Below are 21,168 nucleotides of genomic sequence, written 5' to 3' on the forward strand. Positions count from 1 at the left end.
GCACTCACACTCACTGCTGACCAGGCGCTCCAGCATCCGCCTCTGCTTCTGCAGGGTCTTGGGCACCGGGCCTGGCTGTGCTCCTCCATCTGTAGCAGACAAGGTGGACCGACAGGCAGGTTGAATATCTCCTTGTGCCCTGCAGCCCACCAGAAACTGGCGTACCATTCCTAGGGCACGCCCATTCCAGGGGCACCCTATGTTCAACCCCAGGGCCCTCAGAGCAGGCGGCACAGAAGCCGCCACACCTCTATACCTCCAGCTGCTAGGGGCACTCAGCGCCCTGTAGCGTGCTCCCACTTGGCGACGGACGCAGTCCCTCCCATTGGTGGACATGGTCACAGAGCACTGGGCAGAATAGCCTCTGGTTTGTTCAATGAGTGAGCACTTGAGCCAGGGCCGATGTCAAAATGCTGCCCACACTCCTCCCCACCAGGATACAGTCTCTATGGGAAGGCTCTGGTCTCCTTGTCCCTACAATGAAGGTCCCTGTCCTCACAGGGAAGGTCCCAGCCCCTGTGGGAAGGTCCTGGCCCCTGTGGGAAGGTCACAGCCACTGAAGGAAGGTCCCGATCCCTGTGGGAAGGTTGTGGCCCCTGTGGGAAGGTTGTGGCCCCTGTGGGAAGGTCGTGGCCCCTGTGGGAAGGTCATGGCCCCTGTGGGAAGGCTGGCGCCTGGGGTGAGTCCACGTACCTTGCTCATTGACTTGGCCAACGTTCTCCAGCAGCTCCGCCACGGCCACCTGCTTTTTCTTCTTGGGGTTGAGCTTCCAGTACATGACCAGGGCTGCCTTGCGCACGGCCCTCTCCAGGTCAGTCTCGGAGGAGAGCTGCCTCACCTCCCGCTCATTCTCGGACGTGATGCCTGAGGGATAGGATGTGGTCAAGGCCTCGTGCGCCCCACCCAGAGCTGTCAGTGCCGCTTTGACCCCAGCCAGCTCTGCCGGGCAAGCTTTTGAGGAAGTCTCATGCAAGGTGTCAGAACTTGGTTACCAAGGAAGGCTGGTCACTTGACCCGGGAGGACATCGCAGCAAGCCCCTGCCCATGTCCACTCTCCAGCTGGGAGGCCAGGCGGGTCTCACAGCAGATGCCCCCGAGTGTCCCCTACGTGCTGGCGGGAGGGAGGCAGCCTCTTCCTGCTCCTCTGGCTCCCACTTCACCCTCACAGGACCCTCCCGGCAGGCACCGCTATCCCCCTCTCAGAGGTACAGACACTGAGGCACAGGGCCACATTCTGGCTCACCCAAGCCCACACAGGCAGAAAGAGGCAGAGCTATCTTGAACGCTGGTCAGTCTCACTGCAGAATCGCCAGCCTTGGTGCACTGGCAGGGCCACCCCTGTCTCCACAGGGCTTCCCGCTGTGTCTCAGCCCTTCTAAGGAAAACTCGGACAGTGGGGAGAGGGAGAGCAGGTTTTACCACTGGTCAGTGGCTGCCTTCCTCCCTTTATCCCCAACAGCCTGGGACAACAGCACAGTGCAGCAGACGCCAGGACTCACATGGAGCTCTGGATGTGTTTCTCCTTTTGAACATTTCCCAAATTTTCTTTTCAAATCAGAGCATGTATTTCTTTTCAAATCAGAAAGCACAACTGCACACAGAAGGTGTGTGCAGCTGGGAGGAACACATGGGGCTAACTGGCCTCCTCCCTTGCACGCTCTGCCCCAGCAGCCTCTAGAGTACTCCGGCTCCCGATAACGAGCCGTGGGACTGCCCAAGCCCACTCTGCCATTCCACTGCTCTGGAATTAGCAGGCTGGGTTGGTGAGAAATTCTGGCTAACAATGTCGCTGTTATGTTTTTTTCAAAATCGTCAGTTTAATTTTCAAAGAAAAACTCTGTATAATAAATGTAACTCTTAAAATATCATGACACGGGCCAGGTGTGGTGGCTCACGCCTGTAGTCCCAGCACCTTGAGGGGCCGAGGTGGATGGAGCACCTGAGGTCAGGAGTTCATGACCAGCCTGGCCAACGTGGTAAAACCCAATCTCTACTAAAAATACAAAAATTAGCCGGGCATGGTGGTCAAGCCTGTAGCCCCAGCCATTCGGGAGGCCAAGGCAGGAGAATTGCTCGAACTTGGGAGACGGAGGTTGCGGCAAGCCGAGATCGCACCACTGCACTCCAGCCTGGGCGACAGAGTAAGATTCTGTCTCAAAAAGAAAAATTATGACACGAAACCAGAAGGAAATAACCAAAATATAGGGAGCTGCTTCTGGACTTCAAGGTTGTAAGCAATTTGTATCTTTATGTTTTCTATATATTTCAAGTTTTCTATGATAAGCATAACATACTTTCACAATCTGAAAAAACATATCATTAGAAAAACAGCTTGGTGACACCCACTTTCATCTTTCCCTGAGGCATAGAAGCTTCAGGACGCACACTGCCCCATGGCACCTCAGTCAGCCACTTCCCTTGGGCAGGACAATGTCCTAACTGAACACCCGTGGCCGGAGCTGCATCCCCTTCCTCCCCTGCCCCTCTGTCTGAAAGAAAGGCACCTATCTTTGAAGAGTCAGCCTGCCTCCTTCCAAAGTGAGTGCACCTGCCCAGGTCTGCGTGGGCCTACAGCCCCTCAGCTGGTCTGCGCAGACTGGATGGACATCAGCTCAGGGGCATGGGCCGCTCTGACTGCAGGCCACGTCACAGTCTCCAACTTTGCGTCAGGGAAGCTGCCCTTCAGATGAACCCAGGATCGATGTCTCAGTTTGGATCAGAACCCGGCAGGGAAGCAGGATTTATAGTTACCACTTGGAGACATCAACACAAGCCAAAGAGAAAGAAAATGGCTTGGTCTGTGAATATCCCACATTAGGTCCAGAAAGTGTCTAAAATGACAAGGCCATCAGCAAAACAGAAACTGTAGGTTCCCAACAGCATCGCCAGCATTAGGTTTGGTAATATTTTAGCTGTTTAGTTAGCAAGCAGCATCACAAGCTGCTTGACCCTGCAGAGGCTGTTTTAAGCCTCACACAGACCCACCTTTTCTGTCCGCCAAGCACCGGCGAAGCAGCTTCACAGCCTCCCGCCGGCCCTGCTTTGCGGCAAGGATCAGCCAGTCCACAGCGGTGCAGCTGTTGAGTTCTTCATCCGTGTCGCTGGCTAACTGCAGGTAGTGCTTCCCCACCTGCAAGCCAGACACGGGTCAACCTCCAGCTTCTCAGACCCTCTCCTGCCCCACGCTCCCAGCCAGCCCACCTCCTTTCACCCACTTCCCTTTGTCACCCAGGCCAGGAAGGAAGGGGCGGAAATGGGGTCACACTGGGCATCTCCACTAGGCAGATGAGCCTCTGGCCACTCAATTCCCCACAAAACATGGTGAGACAGGTATGGCCACCCCATCCACACAATGAGGGAGCTACGGACTCCGACTGATACAGGTTCTCTTCCTTGAGTTGCTCTTGCCTGCCAAGGCTCACCATCAGTGGGTGGAAATCAGAACCATGACTGGTCCTTTACACCTCTCAAAACAGTCAGGAGAAAGCCAGGGCTGGAGAGAGGCCAGCTAATCAGGGGTTGGCACTGGCCTGTCGCCTGTTTTTGCAAATGAAGTTTTATTGCAATGCAGCCACGGCCACTCATTTACACGTTGTCCATGCTGGTTTTATGTGCTCCATGGCACAGCTGAGCAACACAATAGAGATTGCGTGGAGTCCAAAATATTCACCATCTGTCCCTTTGCAAAAAAATTACTGCTGAAATGGTCCAACTTCTCATTCTACAGATGGAAAAAGAGAGGCCCAGGGCACAGACAGCCCACAAAAGGGCTCACTATGCTCCCCCAGCCTCCAAATGCCTGGGCAAGAGGATGTGGGAGGAACTTTAAAGTACAATATGGCTGTGAGGTCAGGAAAGAAAATTTTTTTTTTTTTTTGAGATGGAGTATTGCTCTGTTGCCCAGCTAGAGTGCAATGGTGTGATCTCAGCTCACTACAATTTCAGCCTCCTGAGTTCAAGTGATTCTCCTGTCTCAGCCTCCCGAGCAGCTGGGATTACAGGCATGCGCCACCACATCTGGCTAATTTTTGTATTTTTAGTAGAGACAGTTACCCCATGTTGGCCAGGCTGGTCTTGAATTCCTGACCTCAGGTGATCCATCTGCCTTGTCTCCCAAAGTGTTGGGATTACAAGCGTGAGCCACTGTGCCTGGCCAGAAATTCATTTATGGTTTTGCATGGAAGCTTTTCTCCTCTTTAGGGAGAAGGGGCAGAAAACTGCTCAGGATAACTGTGGTCACTTGCTTGAGCCCTGTGCAAAGGGACAAAGAGTGAGGTGGTGAGAACTTGTCTCCTCAGAGGACACAGGACCCCTGGCCACCTCCTATCTCAGCATTCTGCTGGCTTCTCCCCTTACCATAATTCAAAAGCATTGTATTTCTGTGTCACTCTACTTGGGTGTTTTTGGTGTGCTTCTTCCACTAACCTGTCACCCATGAAGAGAGGGCCATGTTATGTCCCCAGCACTGGCACAAAGCCCAGCCCTTGGCTGATGCCTGAGTGAATGGTCACTGCTCTGAGGGCTCTGTGCATGCAGCTAACAGCCAGGGAGACAAGAATGTGTAGCATACACAGTGTATGTGCAGGGGTGGTTCTGAGCAGGCAGCTGCAGGAAGCCAGGAGGTCATCCTGGAGGAGGTGATGCCCAAGAAGAGGTGTGAGCTGGACAAGGGAGATGAGTGCTGCTCCCCAGAGGGGTGCCAGGAGGAAAATTGGCACAGTGAACATGGAAATTCCACCAACACGGAGCCCAGGCAGGGTGGGGTGCACCATGCTGGCTCCCAACCCCGATCTCAGACACCAACGCTTCTCTGTGGGCTGTGGAGCTCGTGGCCAGGCCCGCTGTGCTGGGGGCTGGGTCCTGAGCTCCCCATCAGCACTGCAGTCCTTACCTCGGTCTGTGCCTTGGGGTCCCCAGCCTTGGCCCTCTCTAGGAATTCTTCAAAGGGGATCTCCATGTCTCCCTTTGTGGGCCCTTTAACACAGAAGAAACAAACACACATGTCACAAAGCCAGACTTTGTTGCTTGTCAGAAGGATGGCAGGAGTGGCAGAGGGTCTTCAGAAGGTCTGCTGCTACTTCACTTTCAAATCCAGGCTAGGAATACGGAGAGACACAGGCCCAGAGAGAGAAGATGCCCAGAAAGCAGCGGTTTGCCTTCCAATTACACACAGCTCCAGCGCAAGGTGAGCAAACTCTACGCAGGTAGGGTGGTTTTCAATGGCAACTCAAAGCTCTTGGGTGGGAGGCATGGGAAGGAGGGGAGCACAGACGCAAGTCCCACCCTCATGCCCCTTGGCTTAGGGCTTGAGCTGGGGCCCTGGAAAGACTCAAGGACTCATGTTTGAAAGCCCATGACCTAAGTAATACAAAAAACCTGTACCCAAAGCCCAGCACCCCAGCAAATCAAGTTCATGTTGTCCTTGACTGTACCAACGATAAACACATTTTTGGAGATTACAATCAGCGTATACACATTTTGATATTACCTTTTCCTACTTAAAAGTGAATCTTAGTCTGTTCAAACTCTTATAACAAAAATATTAATACCATAGGCCAACCTGGTGGCTTATAAACATCAGAAACGGGTTTCTTTCCATTCTGGAGACTGGGGAGTCCAAGATCACAGTGCTGCAGACACAGTGTCTGCTAAAGGCCTGTTTTTTGGTTCAGGTCTTCTGGCTGCCTCCTCGCAGGGTGGAAAGAGCGAGGGAGCTCTCTGAGGCTTCTTTTATAGGGGCACTAATCCCACTATAAAGGCATCACTTCATGACCCATCGCCTCCAAAGGCCCCACCTCCTAACACCATCGGACTGGGCAAGAGGATTTCAGCACGGGAACACAAACTTTCCGTCCACAGCAGAGGATTGCTCTCAGGTTTCCCGTGATGCATTGCAGTCAGCTCCCCATTCGGTGGCTCCTGGATCCACCAAGGAGACTCACACTCAGGTTGCTGGGCCTCTCCTCTCCTCTCTGTCAGGTCTGTAGTTTGCTCCCAATAACCTCGTTTTATAAAATGGTGCCGTGAACCACTTCTTTTCTTTTGAGAAGTGATTTTCCTAGCACAGGTTCTGAAGTTGAATTATTAGACCAAGGGTCCAAATATCAGCTAGAGTTCATGCTGTATTTTACTTCCTAACAAGTTATCTGAATTGACAAAAGCATCATGCAGTTTCACCCATTTCACCCAAGCCTGGCTGACAACATGAAAGCCTGCCTGGTTCCCAGTGACATTGCACTGAGGACCAGTCTTTCTGGTACAATTCACCCAGGGCTTTCCCAGAACCAGCCCGTGCCAGGCTCTGAGCCAGCTCTGCGGCACCAAAGGCTGCCTGGCCACTGCCTTCAGAGGACCCAGGTGTACGGGAGACATGACTCCAGCGGGAGACAGCATGGGACATGGCCAGGTGCAAAGGCAGAGAGAATGGGTTGCACCCAGTTTGGAAAGGGCAGAGGGAGGCTGGGATGACTCCAAGTTGTAGGTGGCAGGTGAGGCCCTCACAGGATGAGGCATGTGTTTGGAGAAGGGAGGAATTAGACGGATTCTTCAAAAGTTCTCGTGGTCAGGCACATGCACTCCAGCTCTCTGGATGGGCAACTCGCCAACACGAAGGCCCCTCTCTCTGGATGTTCCTCTCCCTGGATGTCCCCCTCCCTAGACACCCCTGTCCCTGGACACCCCCCTCCCTGGACGCCACTCTCCCTGAATACCCTTTTCCCTGGACGCCCCTCACCCTGGAGGCCCCCCTCCCTGGATGTAACCCTCCCTAAACACCCCTCTCCCCAAATGCCCTTTTCCCTGGATGCACCTCTCCCTAAACACCCCTCTCCCCAAATGCCCTTTTCCCTGGATGCACCTCTCCCTAAACACCCCTCTCCCCAAATGCCCTTTTCCCTGGATGCACCTCTCCCTGGAAGATCCCTCCCTGGAGGCACCCCTCCTTGGAAGTCCCTTTTCCCTGAAAGTCCCTCTCGCTGGCACCTCTCCCCGGACGCACCTCTCCCCGGACGTAACTCTCCCCGGACGCACCTCTCCCAGGACGTAACTCTCCCCAGACGCACCTCTCCCGGGACGCAACTCTCCCGGGACGCACCTCTCCAGGGACGTACCTCTCCCCGGACGTACCTCTCCCCGGACGTACCTCTCCCGGGACGCACCTCTCCCCGGACGCACCTCTCCCCGGACGCACCTCTCCCCGGACGTAACTCTCCCCGGACGCACCTCTCCCCGGACGCACCTCTCCCGGGACGCACCTCTCCCCGGACGCACCTCTCCCGGGACGCACCTCTCCCCGGACGCACCTCTCCCGGGACGCACCTCTCCCCGGACGCAACTCTCCCCGGACGTAACTCTCCCCGGACGCACCTCTCCCCGGACGTACCTCTCCCCGGACGCACCTCTCCCCGGACGTAACTCTCCCGGGACGCACCTCTCCCGGGACGTAACTCTCCCCGGACGCACCTCTCCCGGGACGTAACTCTCGCCGGACGTACCTCTCCCCGGACGTAACTCTCCCGGGACGCACCTCTCCCCGGACGCACCTCTCCCAGGACGTAACTCTCCCCGGACGCACCTCTCCCAGGACGTAACTCTCCCCGGACGCACCTCTCCCCGGACGTAACTCTCCCCAGACGCACCTCTCCCAGGACGTAACTCTCCCTGGACACAACTCCTCCCCAGAGTTTCAGCCTCAGCTTCCTTGCTGGGGCCCCTCAAGGACGCTCCTCAGAGATGGCATCAGGCCCCACAGGGCAGCCCCTTTTGGACACCCACCCCTCCCCAGAGGCCCCAGACCTTGGTGCTCCCTGAATCCATCAAGGGCAGCTCTCCCTCCTTGCTTCCGTCACCCTGCCAGCCCCCCAGCGTGCTTTCTGGCTGTAGGCTCAGCAGCAGGCTGACTATCCCTAGAGGAGCTGTAGACACAAAGTCTGCAGGCACCAAGGCCATGGTCACGGAGCAACGTGAGCGATCACAGTGACGCTGACCCGCGTGTGGACCCATGCACGACAGTAACGTGCTGTGTAACCTGGCGCAGGTCACATCACTGCTCTGAGGCAGCTTCAATCTGATCATTAACATCCATCTGATAGGATGCTTTACATTGAAAGGAGATGCTCTGTAGTAAGTGAGTGGTCCAGAGTTGGTGTCCACAAGAGGAGGCTTTCTTTTCCCTCCTCACTTCCCCAGCAGACTCTGGGGCTGTTGCTGTACTTCGCAGCACAACGTCAGCACCTCTTGTGAATTCAAATCTCTTTTCTTGACTAAATTCACAAGTCATATTATTCTTCCCTTTTTTTAAAAAAAAAAATCAGAACATGGAAGGTCCATGCCTATATATGGTGGTCTAAAAAGATTCTTCTAGTCCATAATTAATTTTTCACAGAGGTATTCATAGCCTGACATTTCAAGACATTTCCCCAATACAAAGAATCTTTTTTTTTTTTTTTTTTGTGAGATGCAGTTTTGCTCTTGTTGCTCAGGCTGGAGTGCAATGGATGGAGTGATCTCGGCTTACCATAATCTCTGCCTCTCAGGTTCAAGTGATTCTCCTGCCTCAGCCTCCTGAGTAGCTGGGATTACAGGCATGTGCCACCATGCCTGGCTATTTGTTTGTATTTTTAGTGGAGACAGCGTTTCTCCATGTTGGCCAGGCTGGTCTTGAACTTCCGACCTCAGTTGATCTGCCCACCTCAGCCTCCTAAAGTGCTGGGATTACAGGCGTGAGCCACTGTGCCCACTCATCTTTTAAATTATTTGTCATGCATGGGCCCTATGCATTTGAGAGATTCATGGATGCCAGGTGGAATCAGTCAACAACCCTCACTTTCTCAGGCACTATCTAGGGCCTCCTCCAGGATGCACCCCCTCCTGGCACAGCCCACTGCCATTTCTTGCTGAAACCTGCGTAACCATCCATCATCTATCGCAGACTCCACCAGCCTTCATGGGTGCCATCTATGTCCATGGGTATCACCCATTTCACCCCCAGCTTCCAATACAGCACTGGATAGTACACAGCGAGCAGACATGAGGAGGAACAACATGGGTCCCAGGAGGGAGCCACTGTAAACGGGGCCTGCAGCTGCCCTCTCTCCTCCCCAGATCCTAGCACAGCCCAGGACACAGCACCTGCCTGGCCGAGCAGCTGAACTGCCAAGTTCAACTCCCTGACTTGAGCAGATATTCTGCAGAAATAGAAAAGGATGGAAAGAAGGTTTCTTCCCATACACAGAGCATCAAACCCACCCCAGGGGCAGTGGCTGGGGTGTCCCTTCCCAAACAGCTGGCTCCAGACATGCACAAAATTCTCCCAGGGCAGCTGGCTTCCACTTTCACATTACTCATGCATCTAGACATGCTTCCATAGTGTTTAAAACTTGTTGGATGTACGTCAAATGCTCTTAAAACCTGAGTGTGATCTTAGGCATGTAAATAAATACGATGTAATCTTCCCCTCTCTAAGGGTGCTGCTGCCCTTGCCCTGCCTCCCTCAGTGCTGGTCCTGGACAAGCTGGACCTCCAGGATCCCTCTGCTCCTCTCATGACACCCACCACAAGGGACTGTGCCAAAGGGAAAGGTGGAAAGAAAAGAGTGTGCTGTGTGCTGTCATCATCCCTGTGCCAGAGACAGGGCACACACAGGGTGATGACCTTGTACCACCAGGGCATCCCCCGACACAGGGCAGCTGGGGTCACTCTGCACCACAGGCATCCCATCAGCCTTATGCTGACAATGGTTCCAGTGAATGAACACAACAGGCTGAATGGTCCTCAGCCTTCTCTTGCCAGGGCTGGCTGAGCTCTGGGGCGGGAACAGGGGACAGTGGTCTAGAGGTCCCGGCAGGGAGGGCACCCTTCTAACAGGCCCTGCACAGGGACTGCAGGCTGAGGACACCCATCACTGACCCAGTGTACCTCTCCTGGGCAATGACCACATGCCAGTCTGAGTGCCAGGAGCTGAGGGCACCAAACTGAGAGGCAGGATCCCTGAGCTCACTGCAGCCCGCCCTAGGCCCGTGGAGAACTCTCTCATTCATCAGTGAGAGTTGGGGCTGTGCAGGTAACTGCAGACGGTGGGAGGCTTCCTGGAGGTGGTGTCCGAGGTTTGGAGCACAAGCAGGGCAGGCACCTTGCCACGTTCCCAGAAGACTGAGCCCACCTGACCCTGAGCCCAGTCTTCACAGTGGTGTGGAGGGCACAGCAGGAGCACAGCAATCAGATGGGCCGGGTCAGGATCAAGAACAGGTGTGACAGCTGCTTCCTAAATGATCAACAGCACGCACCTGAGCAGCCAGCAGGACCCTCGACAGCGCTTCCTGCTGTGCCTGTCCCCAGGGCAGTGGGGGTTCCACACACTCCCATATCTACATCAGGGCCCCAGCTGCTCCTGGGAGCCTTTTCACCCCCATCAAAGACTATGCTTGGACCCTGCTGGGAACCACCCCCAGGACCCTACCTCAGGCCGTGCCACCACTGTCCACCCGGCAGCCCAGCCAGAAACCAGGAGGCCACCCTCACCTTCTCCATTCCCTGTCCACCTGACCCTCAGCCATCTTGTGGCCCAGCTACTCCTCTCTCCCTGCTCCGCCTCCTTGCTGGCCTTTGATGTAAATGATCCCTCTAACAGCTACACCCACTCACAACAACCCCCTCTTCTTTCCCTGACCCTCAGGGTCCTGCTTGGCCTGGCTGACCTCTTGACACCACAGCCAGTTCTTCATGGGTCTTGTGTCCCCCTTCTCTGCCTGAGAAGAACCCTCAGTCTAGTAGCTGGGGGACCTGCTCTTCCCACGCTCCGAAGACCCTTCTTCCCTTCCTCACCCAGTGGCTCTGGCTGGCAATGCAGCCTCGGTCAGCATTGGAGAGCACTTCCTGGGTGGTGCTTCCTGTACCTTGTACCCAGGGTTCCTGCTCCTATCTGTATCTGTGTCCCTGTGGCTGCCAAAGCAATCCCCCTACCCCAAAGGCTGGGAGGCCTGGCAGATTCAGCAGTTGTGCGGGCTGGCCACTCACTGTGGTACACCGGGGTCAGCAGAAAGGACATCTCACTGCCGTGGAGTCTCATAGTGAGCTGGGCACCTCATAGTGGGGTTGGCCCTGGCCAAGGCAGTGGCAGCACTGCTACAGAGACTTGTAAAGACAAGAGTGCCACTGCTCAGAGGCGGAGTGGTGGGTACGGCTCTGAGAGCTCCTGAATCTCACCTCCTTCCTCCTCCACCAACCCCGGGCCATGTCCTACTGGTAGACCTGTGAATGGCCAAGGCAGCAGGAGAGTTCAGGACCACAGAGCGGGAAGGGGTGGGGCCTCAGTGCCCACCAGAGCTGCATGCTTAGCACACTTAGCACAGGCTAAGGACATGCTAGCCACAGCATGCCCAGCCTAAAGCTAAGGTCCAGGAAACAGTCTGCTTTCCTTCCTTCCACCCACACCAGGCCAGTCCCTCTGTGCACTGGAGCCCGCCCTTTCGCCCCAGGGCCGCACAGAACAGGCTCGCTGCCAGGGCGTGGCCTCCCACAGCACTGTCACGGTGGCTGAGTGGGGCCTGGCATCAACTCTACCCCTCTCTGTGCCTGCTGGGTCACCTAGGACCAGGTGTGAAGAGCCCAGCTCTATTCTCTTGTTGAGCAGAACAGCAGGTCTCCCCAGAGCTGAAGACAACACTGAGGTGAGCACAGGACTCATCACAGCGACCTGTGAGGAAGGGCCCCTCGCCCATCAGCTCTCGGGCAGTCATGGGTCACTGGGAAAAAAAGCTGGGGTCAGGCACGCCCAGCACCAGCAGAGCTGGCACAGGCAGGCGCTGGCCCTGGCCTGCTGGCATGATTTGGGTTGCTCAGCCTTGTCAAAAATCAGAACAGACAACACATCTCAGCAGGTGGGCATCCCCACTCCATGCAGGACACAGGTTCCCCTCTCGGGGCTGCCATGAGGTATCCCACCCTGGCACATGGACACCAAGAGCCTCACAACTCCCTCCGGTCTCCTTTCTAGCCTGAGTTACTGTTTTCTTTACCTGTCTGGGCCTAGGAGCACCTGAGTGTCCAAGCCCTGAGCCATCGGTGGTGGTTCCCTAGGTGGCAGGTGACTTGCCAAGGCCACAGAGCCAGGACAGGATGGAAATGTGGGGCTCCAGACCAGCGACATTTCTCAGGCAGCCCCTGCCCAACCTTGCTGAATGGAAGCTGGGAAGGAGGTCAGTTCCTCAGGGAAGCAGCCAGAGAAGGGCGACCCCATGGCTACTCTGCTTCTGTTTCCCAAGTGTATAGGCCAAGGAGCAGCTCAGATGAGGCTCAGATGACGCCTCCTCCAAGCAGCCCTCCTGATGCCCTGAAGAGTGACCAGACTCTCTGGGGGCCCCCTGGGGGACCGTAATGCGGGTTGTCCCCAGTGCTGTAATTCTACTCAGCCCCCAAAATGTAGTTCCTTGTTCACTCCTGTCTCCCATCTTGCCCAGAGCTCCTGGAGGGCAGGCCTGAACCTTCATTCCTGTCACCACGGCCTGGCCAGGCACTGCTCTAGAGACAGGCCAACCTGCTTTGTGTACTTCTCTGATCCTGTGACATGGGGATCCCTGGGCACAGCTGACCTGAGGCCCATAGTGAGTGACACAGGCTCCAGTGTCTGTTCAAATCTCCACTCCACCCTTCGCCACCCTTGGGACGCTAGGTTATCTACTTAAGCCCTCTATCCCTCGGTTTGCCCATCTGAAAAATGGGACAGCAGCAGAGCCTGCATCCCAGGGCTATTGGAGAAGCAAGTGGGCTAATGCCCTAAAAAGGTACCTGGCTCAGGGAGGCATCAGTTAAACAGCCACTCTTGTTGTCACCTATTGGTATTTTAACTGAGGCTCACCCACCTCTCTTAGGTGGACGGGGAAGCTAAATAAGACTCTCGCAGCAACTGCTACTTGCCAGGACCCTGGGCCCTGCCCTCCCTGCAGCCCTTGGGCATGCAGGACCAGGCCTGCTGTGGTCACATCAATGACCAGTGACTGGGAGATGGGACGCCCATTGCCTCCAGCTCAACGGCCCAGTTTCAGGGGCTGGGCTCCCAGGCGGTGCCCAAGGCTTGCTCTTCACTGCCCCTACATTGGAGGCAAAGGCCAAACAAACCACATCTGCTTCCTGACTCATCTTATCTGAAACACACATACTCTTGGACTCTGTCCTTTGCGGGCTCTTCTCATTACCTAGATTGAAACCAAGCTTCCAAGCCCTGGTTTCTGTTCCCCCAAAGCCATGAGGCTGGGTCCAAATTCTGGGATCAGGCCCTCGCCTGCCCAGAGGCCTCCAAAACAAAGCAGAGGAGCACAGTGATCTTTTTAGGAGAGGTAAAGACAAACAGGGCCCAGGCAGTGGTGAGTTTCCAAGGGCACGTCCAGCATGAGCAGCACAACGGAGCCTCAGCTCACTGTGAACACTACAGGGAGGCCCTGTGGCGCAGCCAGTGAGGTGACCAGGGCAAGAAGGAAACTTGGGCCACGAGCGCCTCATCTCTCACCCGCTGGGTCACTTAGGCAAGTCACCAAGCCTCAGTGCCTCAGTTTCCCCTCTCAGGACTGCCATGAGGAGTCCCGCCCTGGCACATGGACAAGGCTGGTGTACACAGTAGGCAGTCACCATGGGTCTGGGGCTTCTGCATAGGTGGGAAGGGCAGTGATGAGCTGGGGCTGAGCCCCCCAGACAGCGGCCTCTCTGGCAAAAGGAGAGGATGACCGAGGCCTGAATGAGCTGTAGAAGGTGCCCAGGGGCCAGACTCCCTGGCTCACACCTACCACCCTCACACCACCACCTGGGAACCAACAAGCCTGTCAGCTCTGCCCGTGAACATCCAGGGCCCCGGTCAGCTCTGCCCGTGAACGCCCAGGGCCCCGGTCAGCTCTGCCCGTGAACCCCCAGGACCCCGGTCAGCTCTGCCCGTGAACACCCAGGGCCTCAGCTCTGCTGTGAATACACAGGGCCCCAGCATCCTGCCTCCAGATGGAGGTGAAGGATGCCCCTTTCTCAGGGAGTGGAGAAACCCGAAGGCTTTGCCCGCATTTGGCCTCACTCCTGAGAATGTGGCCATCGCCTCTGGCCTGCCACCCTAGTTGGCTACAGAGGGCCTGTGAATTTATTCCATGTTTAGACGCTGTTGCATACAGAAGCTGAGAAGTGCTGCAGAGGCCCTGGGAAGAGCAGGACTGCAGAGGAGCGGGGGTGCACCAGCACCATCCTGAGAAGGTGCCGCACAGGTAACAGGTGCAAGGCTCCGAGGCTGCACAGGTGACAAGTGCAAGGCTCAGAGGAGGTGGGTAGCCCCAGAGGACACCTGTGCACAGCACGGGAGCTGCACGATGCTGAACTTCAGGAGGCCTGGTGGGAGGGCCCTCCAGGGGCAGCTGGACCCCGTTCCCACCCAGCTGTCCCTGAACAGCCCCAGCCTGGGCTTCCCAGCCTGCCCCCTTACCGGTGCCATCTGCTCTTTCTCGGCTCCTGGTGCGCTGGGCCTGGGGCTCAGCAGGGGCCGCTGCATCTCTAACACCAGGGCTAGGGCTGGCCTGGGGTCCCGGGGCTCGGGGCTCTTCGCTCCTCTCCTGCTCCAATGAGGCCGTGGCATTGAGTCGGGAGCATGCCTGGGGCTGCGGTGCTGGCGGGGGCTGTGGGCAGGAGGGGCCCAGCGGAGCAGTGTTGGAGTCCATCCTGCCAGGAAGAAAAGCCAGGGTCAGGCACCCCCAGGATGGGCAGAGCCTGCTCTGGCACTTATTGTCTGCTGGAGAGAGAGAAAAGCAGAGGGAGGTGGGCAGGAACCGCAGACACTCCACACAGGATCTCACTGGTGCTCAGTGCACCCCAACAGGCCAGCTCTGCTTCCAGGGAGGAAACCACAGGAGGACACTCACCCATGTGACTCTCTAGATGGCAGGGCACTGACCATCTCAGACCTGCACGTGCCAAGGCCTGGAGTCCCTCCTCACCAGACATGAGCCACACAACTCTGGTCTTCCCTCGTACAAGAAACAGGGATGATGATGGCAACACCCAGAGACCACCCAGGTGGAGTCTGGCTGCAGGAGGCTGAAATGGGCCCCACATGATGTGTCCTCTAGTGTCTGTGAACACGCCCTTATTTGGAAAAACAGGTCTTTGAAGATATATTTAAGGATCTTGAATGAGATGAGATCAGCCTGGAGTAGACCAGCCCTGGCTCCAATAGCTGATGGCCTTATAGAAGGAGGAGGGTAACAGAGCCGTGTGGAGACGGGTGACGGCAGCCAAGGAGCATGAGGACCACTGGCCACTGTCAAAAGCTGGACAGAGGTGAGAAACTGAGCCTCCCTCACAGCCTCCTGGGGGGACCCACCCTGCCCACACTTTGCCTCCAGAACCATCAGAGAGTAAACCTCTGTTGTTTTAAGCCACCACGTTTCCGGTAGTTTCTTACAGAAGCCCTAGGAAACCAATACGCTGGTACTGAGTAAAGTTAAGTAAACATGTGAGGGGAGGAGAGCTGGGGAGGGGAGAGGAGGGCAGGGGAGAGAAGAGGGGGAGCCCAACTGGTGGAGCTGGGAGTCATACCCAGGTCTGCCGCTCCATAGCCCTACCCACAGCACCGAAGTCACAGGACTGATGCCCCAGAAATCAACACACAGTAAAAAGCAAACTGAGGCAAACAGTGCGGTCGGGGCATTAGAAGAGCCTAGAGTGCACGGAGATCCTGTGACCCGTGTCACACCGGCTTTATTTTATTCAACAGAGGCCCTCACGTGCTGCTTAGCAACATGGAAAGACACCACCGTTCCTGTAACGAAGGACAACCAGCAGCCACAGACACAGAGCTAAAAGCGTTGTAGGACCTGGAGCCCCGGGACCCAGATACGGCCCTGGCTGGGCAGCGCGAGGGGTGGGTGCAGACCCCCGACGCTGCTGGACTTTGTACCTGCCGTGTGAGGCTGCAGAAGCTTTTCCTCAGATTCCCAATCACCCTCCCAAGCTCAGGGGCACAGCCATCCTCCGAGGCACAGAGCAGGGAGAGGCTGGTAACCAGAGAATCTTGCTCTCAGCCCCAAGCTGCCGCGGCCCTGTGCTCTTGGCTCTGAGCCTGCCAGCTGTGTGATCCTGAGCAGGCCACATCCCTCTCTGCACCTCAGCCTCCTCATCTGAAAATGGGGATGGGGGCAACTGTGAGGACCCAATGAGAACAGATGCCATGGGCAGCACAAGGGAGTCGGGTCCCGGCCACCTCTGAACACCCAGTGCTTGGCATGGAGCCAGGCCCCAGTAGGTGCCCAGAGGACACTTTTGGTGGTCGTCGTCACTGGAAGAGTCAGGAGTGGCCCTGCTCCATTCCCAGCTGCAAATGGGTCCTAAAGATAAGATCTGTGCTGCTCAAGAACTCTGCAGATTTTAATCCAGACATTCCTCCCTCGGAGGGACTGAGCCCTTAGTTTAAAACATCACCCAGGGACAAACCATGGTGGTCAAGCTTGGGAGCTGCTCCATCCTGTTTCCGAGTTCCAAGCTCCCAGGAACTAGCACCTTCCACAAGACCAGCCATTTAACTGCATGTGCAGACCTAAGTGCACCCTCAGTCGGCTGTAGCAGAGAAATACAGGATCACACATAGAACTCACAAGTTCTGGGCAAATAGAACCATGGTCCTGCAGGCCACCGGGCCACCTGAGACGGGGAAAAGTCAGGTCTTCAAACAACAAGTGGCCATGGTCTACCTTACCTCCATGGCCTCCACTACCCCAAGGTCAGGTGTTGCTTTCTCAGACAGAGAGAGGGGGCACCTTCACTGAGGGCTGACCTAGCCAGGGCATCTCTGCCATTAATACCAATGGCTCTGTTCTTGGTATTGTCTTTTCTCGTGAGTTCCTCGCATGGCCCTGGAAGGCAGGTCCTATTGTCATCCCAGCGTTATAGATGGGGAATGTTTTACCCTTTAACCTCACCCTACTTCACAGACAGGAACCCAGATGCAGGGAGGGGAGAGACCTGCTCAAGGCCAGACAGCTCGAGGTACCAGGGCTGAAATTCAAATCCAAACCTGCCCAGTTCTAAAGCTTCTGCAAGCTCATTTCTGAAAAAGACGACTTTGAAATCTCACAGCCACTGCACCCTCTCTCCCAGGGCCCATTCACTGCAACACACTGGCCGCCCTTCCACACCAGCACACAACTGCTGACCTCCACACTTCTGCTTCCGCAGGCCCTCTTTCCGGAATGCCTTCCCACCCCCTCCCCCAGCCCAGACCCTAAGCACCCTTCAAGTCAAGGGCTCCAGTGACACCTCCTTTGTGGGAGCTTCCAAGCTATGTCCTGAGTCCTTGCCTTCCTCACCTGCTCAGGTAAACACACAGCACTCAGGCGATCACCTCTCCAGCAGAGCCCTCCCTCCTCTGCTAGAAGTTACAGCTAGAAGCAGCAGGGCGTAGGGTGTCGGTTACCTTTACTAGTGGCCACTTGACCTCACTATGTGTTTCCCCATCTGTAAAACGGGGATAGCACCTCCCACACAGGGGTGCTATGAGGATTACATGTGTGATGGAAGAGAAAGCAAACTATTCGGCATTAAAAAACCCTAAGCCACTACTCCAGGTGCTAAACAAAGGCATGTTGGGTTGGAAAACACGTCATAAAAGAAATTTCAGGAAAACAGATTCTAGCCAGCCCATGTACCATGAATGTCACACTGCTATCAAAACTGTTTAAAGTAAAATCTCTGGTTAGTAAGAATGGATGAATACAGGACAATTAATTTTCAGGTTCCCTGTGGGTTGGCCAACTCTAGTTTGGATCAAAGGGCTTGTTATTTCAAAACAAGCAAAACAATTCCTGGTCTTGGTTAGTCACAGGGACAATGAAGATCAGAACAAGATCTCCAGGTGGAAGGGCTGTCTGCTCCTTCCTTCTCCAAGTCTTTCTACGGGTGACCGGCCACTGTGAGCCCTAAGGGCAGGGGCTACATCTCATTCACTCAGAAGACGTGCTGGCATACATTAAGCACTTAATGTATGTGGGCAGAAGCCTGAGGCAGCCCGGCCTGGGGAAGAAGCACCACAGGCAATAATGCTGTGAGACCTTAGCAAGTCTGTTCCCCAGTCCCTGGCATCCAGGCAACCCCAGCTGCATCCGCTCTGCACCTCCAGATTCCTGCCTGCATGGTGGGGCAGTCAGCCCCAACTCCCCACTGGTGACCAGAGCAATGCTCAGAACCCATCACTGTGTAAGATCCACAAAAGCAGAGTTGCTAACATTCTTTCCCCATGAGCACTGAGGCGTATTTTTATCCAATCTAAACACAAACACCGGCACCAAGGAGTTCAGCTGAGAGGCCACCACCCTGGAGAGGGCTGCAGGGACCATGTGTCCACTCAGACCCGCAGCAGAATCACCACACGGGGCCTTCTGCCCTAAGTGCTGTGGCCCTCGCCCAGGCCACCCCCATTCTGTTCTCTCAGGGAATAACCCCACCTCCTAAGCCAGCGCCTCAGAAACAGACCCCGTGGGAAGCCGAGATGATGTTCTCACTCTCTGATCAGTGCCACCACCTCCAGGATGCCAGCCTAGGGGAGTCACTAGACATGCCCTCAGAGCTCACACACAATGTCCATTACATGGCACTTTCGGTACCGCCCAGAAAGGAGCTGGCTATAAAATCTACATTCCTCCATATGGTGTGACGCTGTGCAGCTGTTAAAGGTGACCTCATACACGAAAGTTTAGAGACAAGGAAAGCGTCTGCAGAACACTGTTAAGGAAGGATTGAAAGCAGCATAAGATATTATCCTGAGTCAGTTTAGGATGAAAACAAAATTTATCTGCAGAAAAAAATGGAAGAAAATGCCCTCTAAAAAAGATACTTGCTATCTCTGGGTAAAGATTATGCGTGGTTTCATTTTATTCTTCTTTTAAATATATTTCCCTAGTTTTCTATAATGAGTTTGTAACGTTTTTGAAATTAAAGCAAATGTTATTTTAAAACCCATCTGTGACCAAGCCCTAAGGGAGCAGGCCCAGTAGGTCCCAGTCCTGGGATATCTGCTCTGGCCTGGCCTGACCCATCCCCCTGGCACAGGGCTACTCCTCAAGACAAGGGCACAAAGCCCTTGGTGGATCCCAGGTACCTATTTTTGCTCAGAGTATTAAGGGCCAAACCAAGGAACATTCCAGCTCTATCCAATGTGGCACATTCACAGGAACACAGAGGGAGTTGAACTGGGGCTGCCCCCAGCAGCAATCATGACAGCCACAGTGGCCAAGCCCCCACCACACACCTGGCACCTGCTACAGGCCTGGCCTGGATGCTCAGCATGTGTGGACTGAGGGTAGGTCCATCTTGTGCCAGGCACTGTGCTGGGCTCCCCTGCCCTAGAGAAGTCTCATCCAGGGCCAGCTTTGGGGCAGCTTTGTCTAGATGGGAGGGGTAACACCTTAAGAGACACCCACAAAGATGGCACAGAAGGGGCCCTCACTCAGCTGTGGGAAGAGGCAGGCCAGGAATCCTGCAGGAGGCCTTGACAGCCTTCCGAACAAGCAGGCAAGGAGCCAGCCAAGGAGAGACACCTGGGCATTACAGCAAGGGGTGTGCCCAGGAGAGGAGACAGCAGAGGGACAGTGAACCAGCCTTGCGGCCAGGAACATGCAGGTGGCTGGGAGGTGACTGCTGGGGAGAGGACATAGGAAGGATGAGTGAGCAGCAAGGGGGGGGGGGTCCCCGAGGGCCCAAAGGAATGCAGCTCAAGAGGTGTACTTGACCTGATAGGCCAGAGGGAAGTGGCAGCTGAAGAACCAGGAGGGCTGTGAGGAGCCAGGCCTAGATCGGGAACAAGGAGGAGGCTGGGGGCCGTCCAGGGGAAGGCGAGGGTCCTGAACCAGGGCAGGCATCCGAGGCAGGAGAAAAGGTAGAGAACCAACTGGGAGTGAGGAATGAGGGGCACAAGGGTGGCCTGGTTTGTGGCTGAGGCTGGCTGCAGTGGTGCCACTTCCTGAGGTAGGGTCGTGGGAGGGGAGGGGAGCCATGTAGGCATGATGCTCCTGACCTATTATGGTTCTTATCGCTAGCATCATGGATGGGTATTTGGGGTCTGTCCGGTAGTACAGGCATGTCTGAGGGTTGCGACTGAGCTAGGGCCCCCTCTGTGACCAGCCCCAGAGGCCTGCCCAGCCCTGATCTGGGATGGGCAGGGGAGGCCTAAGTCAGAGACCCCCTCCATGCCCTTCCATCCTGGGAAAGAGGATGAGATGGGGTCTCCCAGACAACTTTTCTGGGGTCTGCAAAGGGAGGAGGACAAAAGAGCAGGCAGGGAAAAGAGGGTGGAATGTGGAGGAAACTCTGTCTAACTCCCTGGTTGGATACAAAGGAGCCCCCATGGAAATCACAGACCCTTGGAGACAGAAGTAAACAGGTGGGCACAGTGGCAAAGGTGGCCTCTGGGCTTCCCGTGGGCTCCCTCCCCTGCTGCAGAGAACAGGCAGCCAGTACATGGGATACCCAGGGCACAGCTCCCTGAGTGATGGATGCTGGCAGAAGAGAAAGCCCTTTACAAACTGCAAAGCCCTGGGCCAAATGCCAGGGGTCATTGTCCAAGGTGAGGAAAGGTGGGGCTGCTTCTGGAGAGATGGGGCAGAGGCCTCACACCAGGTCTGCCTGATCAGCTCCGTGGTCCTGGGCTGGCACCAAACCCTGCTGAGCCTCAGCTTCCTGGGGTGCAAATGGGGAGGATAACTTTTCCACCTAAAGCTACCTAGGGTTAAATCTGGGTGGTGGGGGTTTCCGCAAATGTTACTTTCTTGGAATTCGTAACATCAACTACTAAGTGGGTGAGAGGCCAGGGCTCCATCACATCCAAAAGGGCTGGGCAGGATTCTCCAGAAAGTTTTCGTTGATCAAATAAAAAACTAATGATCCAGAGGGCGGAGTTCACACCAGGCAGGGTCACTGAGCCCCCGAACCCTTTGAGGAGGAGCCCCGAGAGGGAGAGGAACGGCCACGGCGCTCCTAAGTGGGCTGTGGAGATTCGGCGTGACCCCGAAGCTGCCCCTCGGGCGGGCCGGGTACCCCGGGGAACTGAGCCTCCATTCCCCGGCAACACCTCCTGGGGGCCCAGGCGCGTTCCTGCTGCAGGGTGGGCACCCGAGGGTGGGCACCCGAGGGTGGCTGTAGGTCCCCGGCCCGCGGGGG

At 55.8% G+C, this 21,168-nt stretch overlaps 1 protein-coding gene across 2 annotated transcripts in view; it reads right to left on the reverse strand.

Moving 5' to 3' along the window:
- The window catches only part of WFS1 (wolframin ER transmembrane glycoprotein), a 34,058-nt gene that overhangs the window by 12,373 nt on the left and 517 nt on the right, over positions 1-21,168 (reverse strand). For both annotated transcript variants that reach the window (XM_017539130.2, XM_037742217.1), the window contains exons 2-6: positions 14,450-14,682; positions 4,892-4,974; positions 2,986-3,130; positions 694-864; positions 9-89 (exon numbers count right to left, since the gene is read on the reverse strand). In XM_017539130.2, coding sequence (XP_017394619.1) covers positions 9-89; positions 694-864; positions 2,986-3,130; positions 4,892-4,974; positions 14,450-14,681 — 712 coding nt within the window. In that variant the 5' untranslated portion in view covers position 14,682. The remainder of the gene's footprint in view (positions 1-8; positions 90-693; positions 865-2,985; positions 3,131-4,891; positions 4,975-14,449; positions 14,683-21,168) is intronic.

This window comes from Cebus imitator, unplaced genomic scaffold (genome assembly GCF_001604975.1).
Source record: "Cebus imitator isolate Cc_AM_T3 unplaced genomic scaffold, Cebus_imitator-1.0 Scaffold117, whole genome shotgun sequence".
Classification (NCBI taxonomy): Eukaryota; Metazoa; Chordata; class Mammalia; order Primates; family Cebidae; genus Cebus; species Cebus imitator.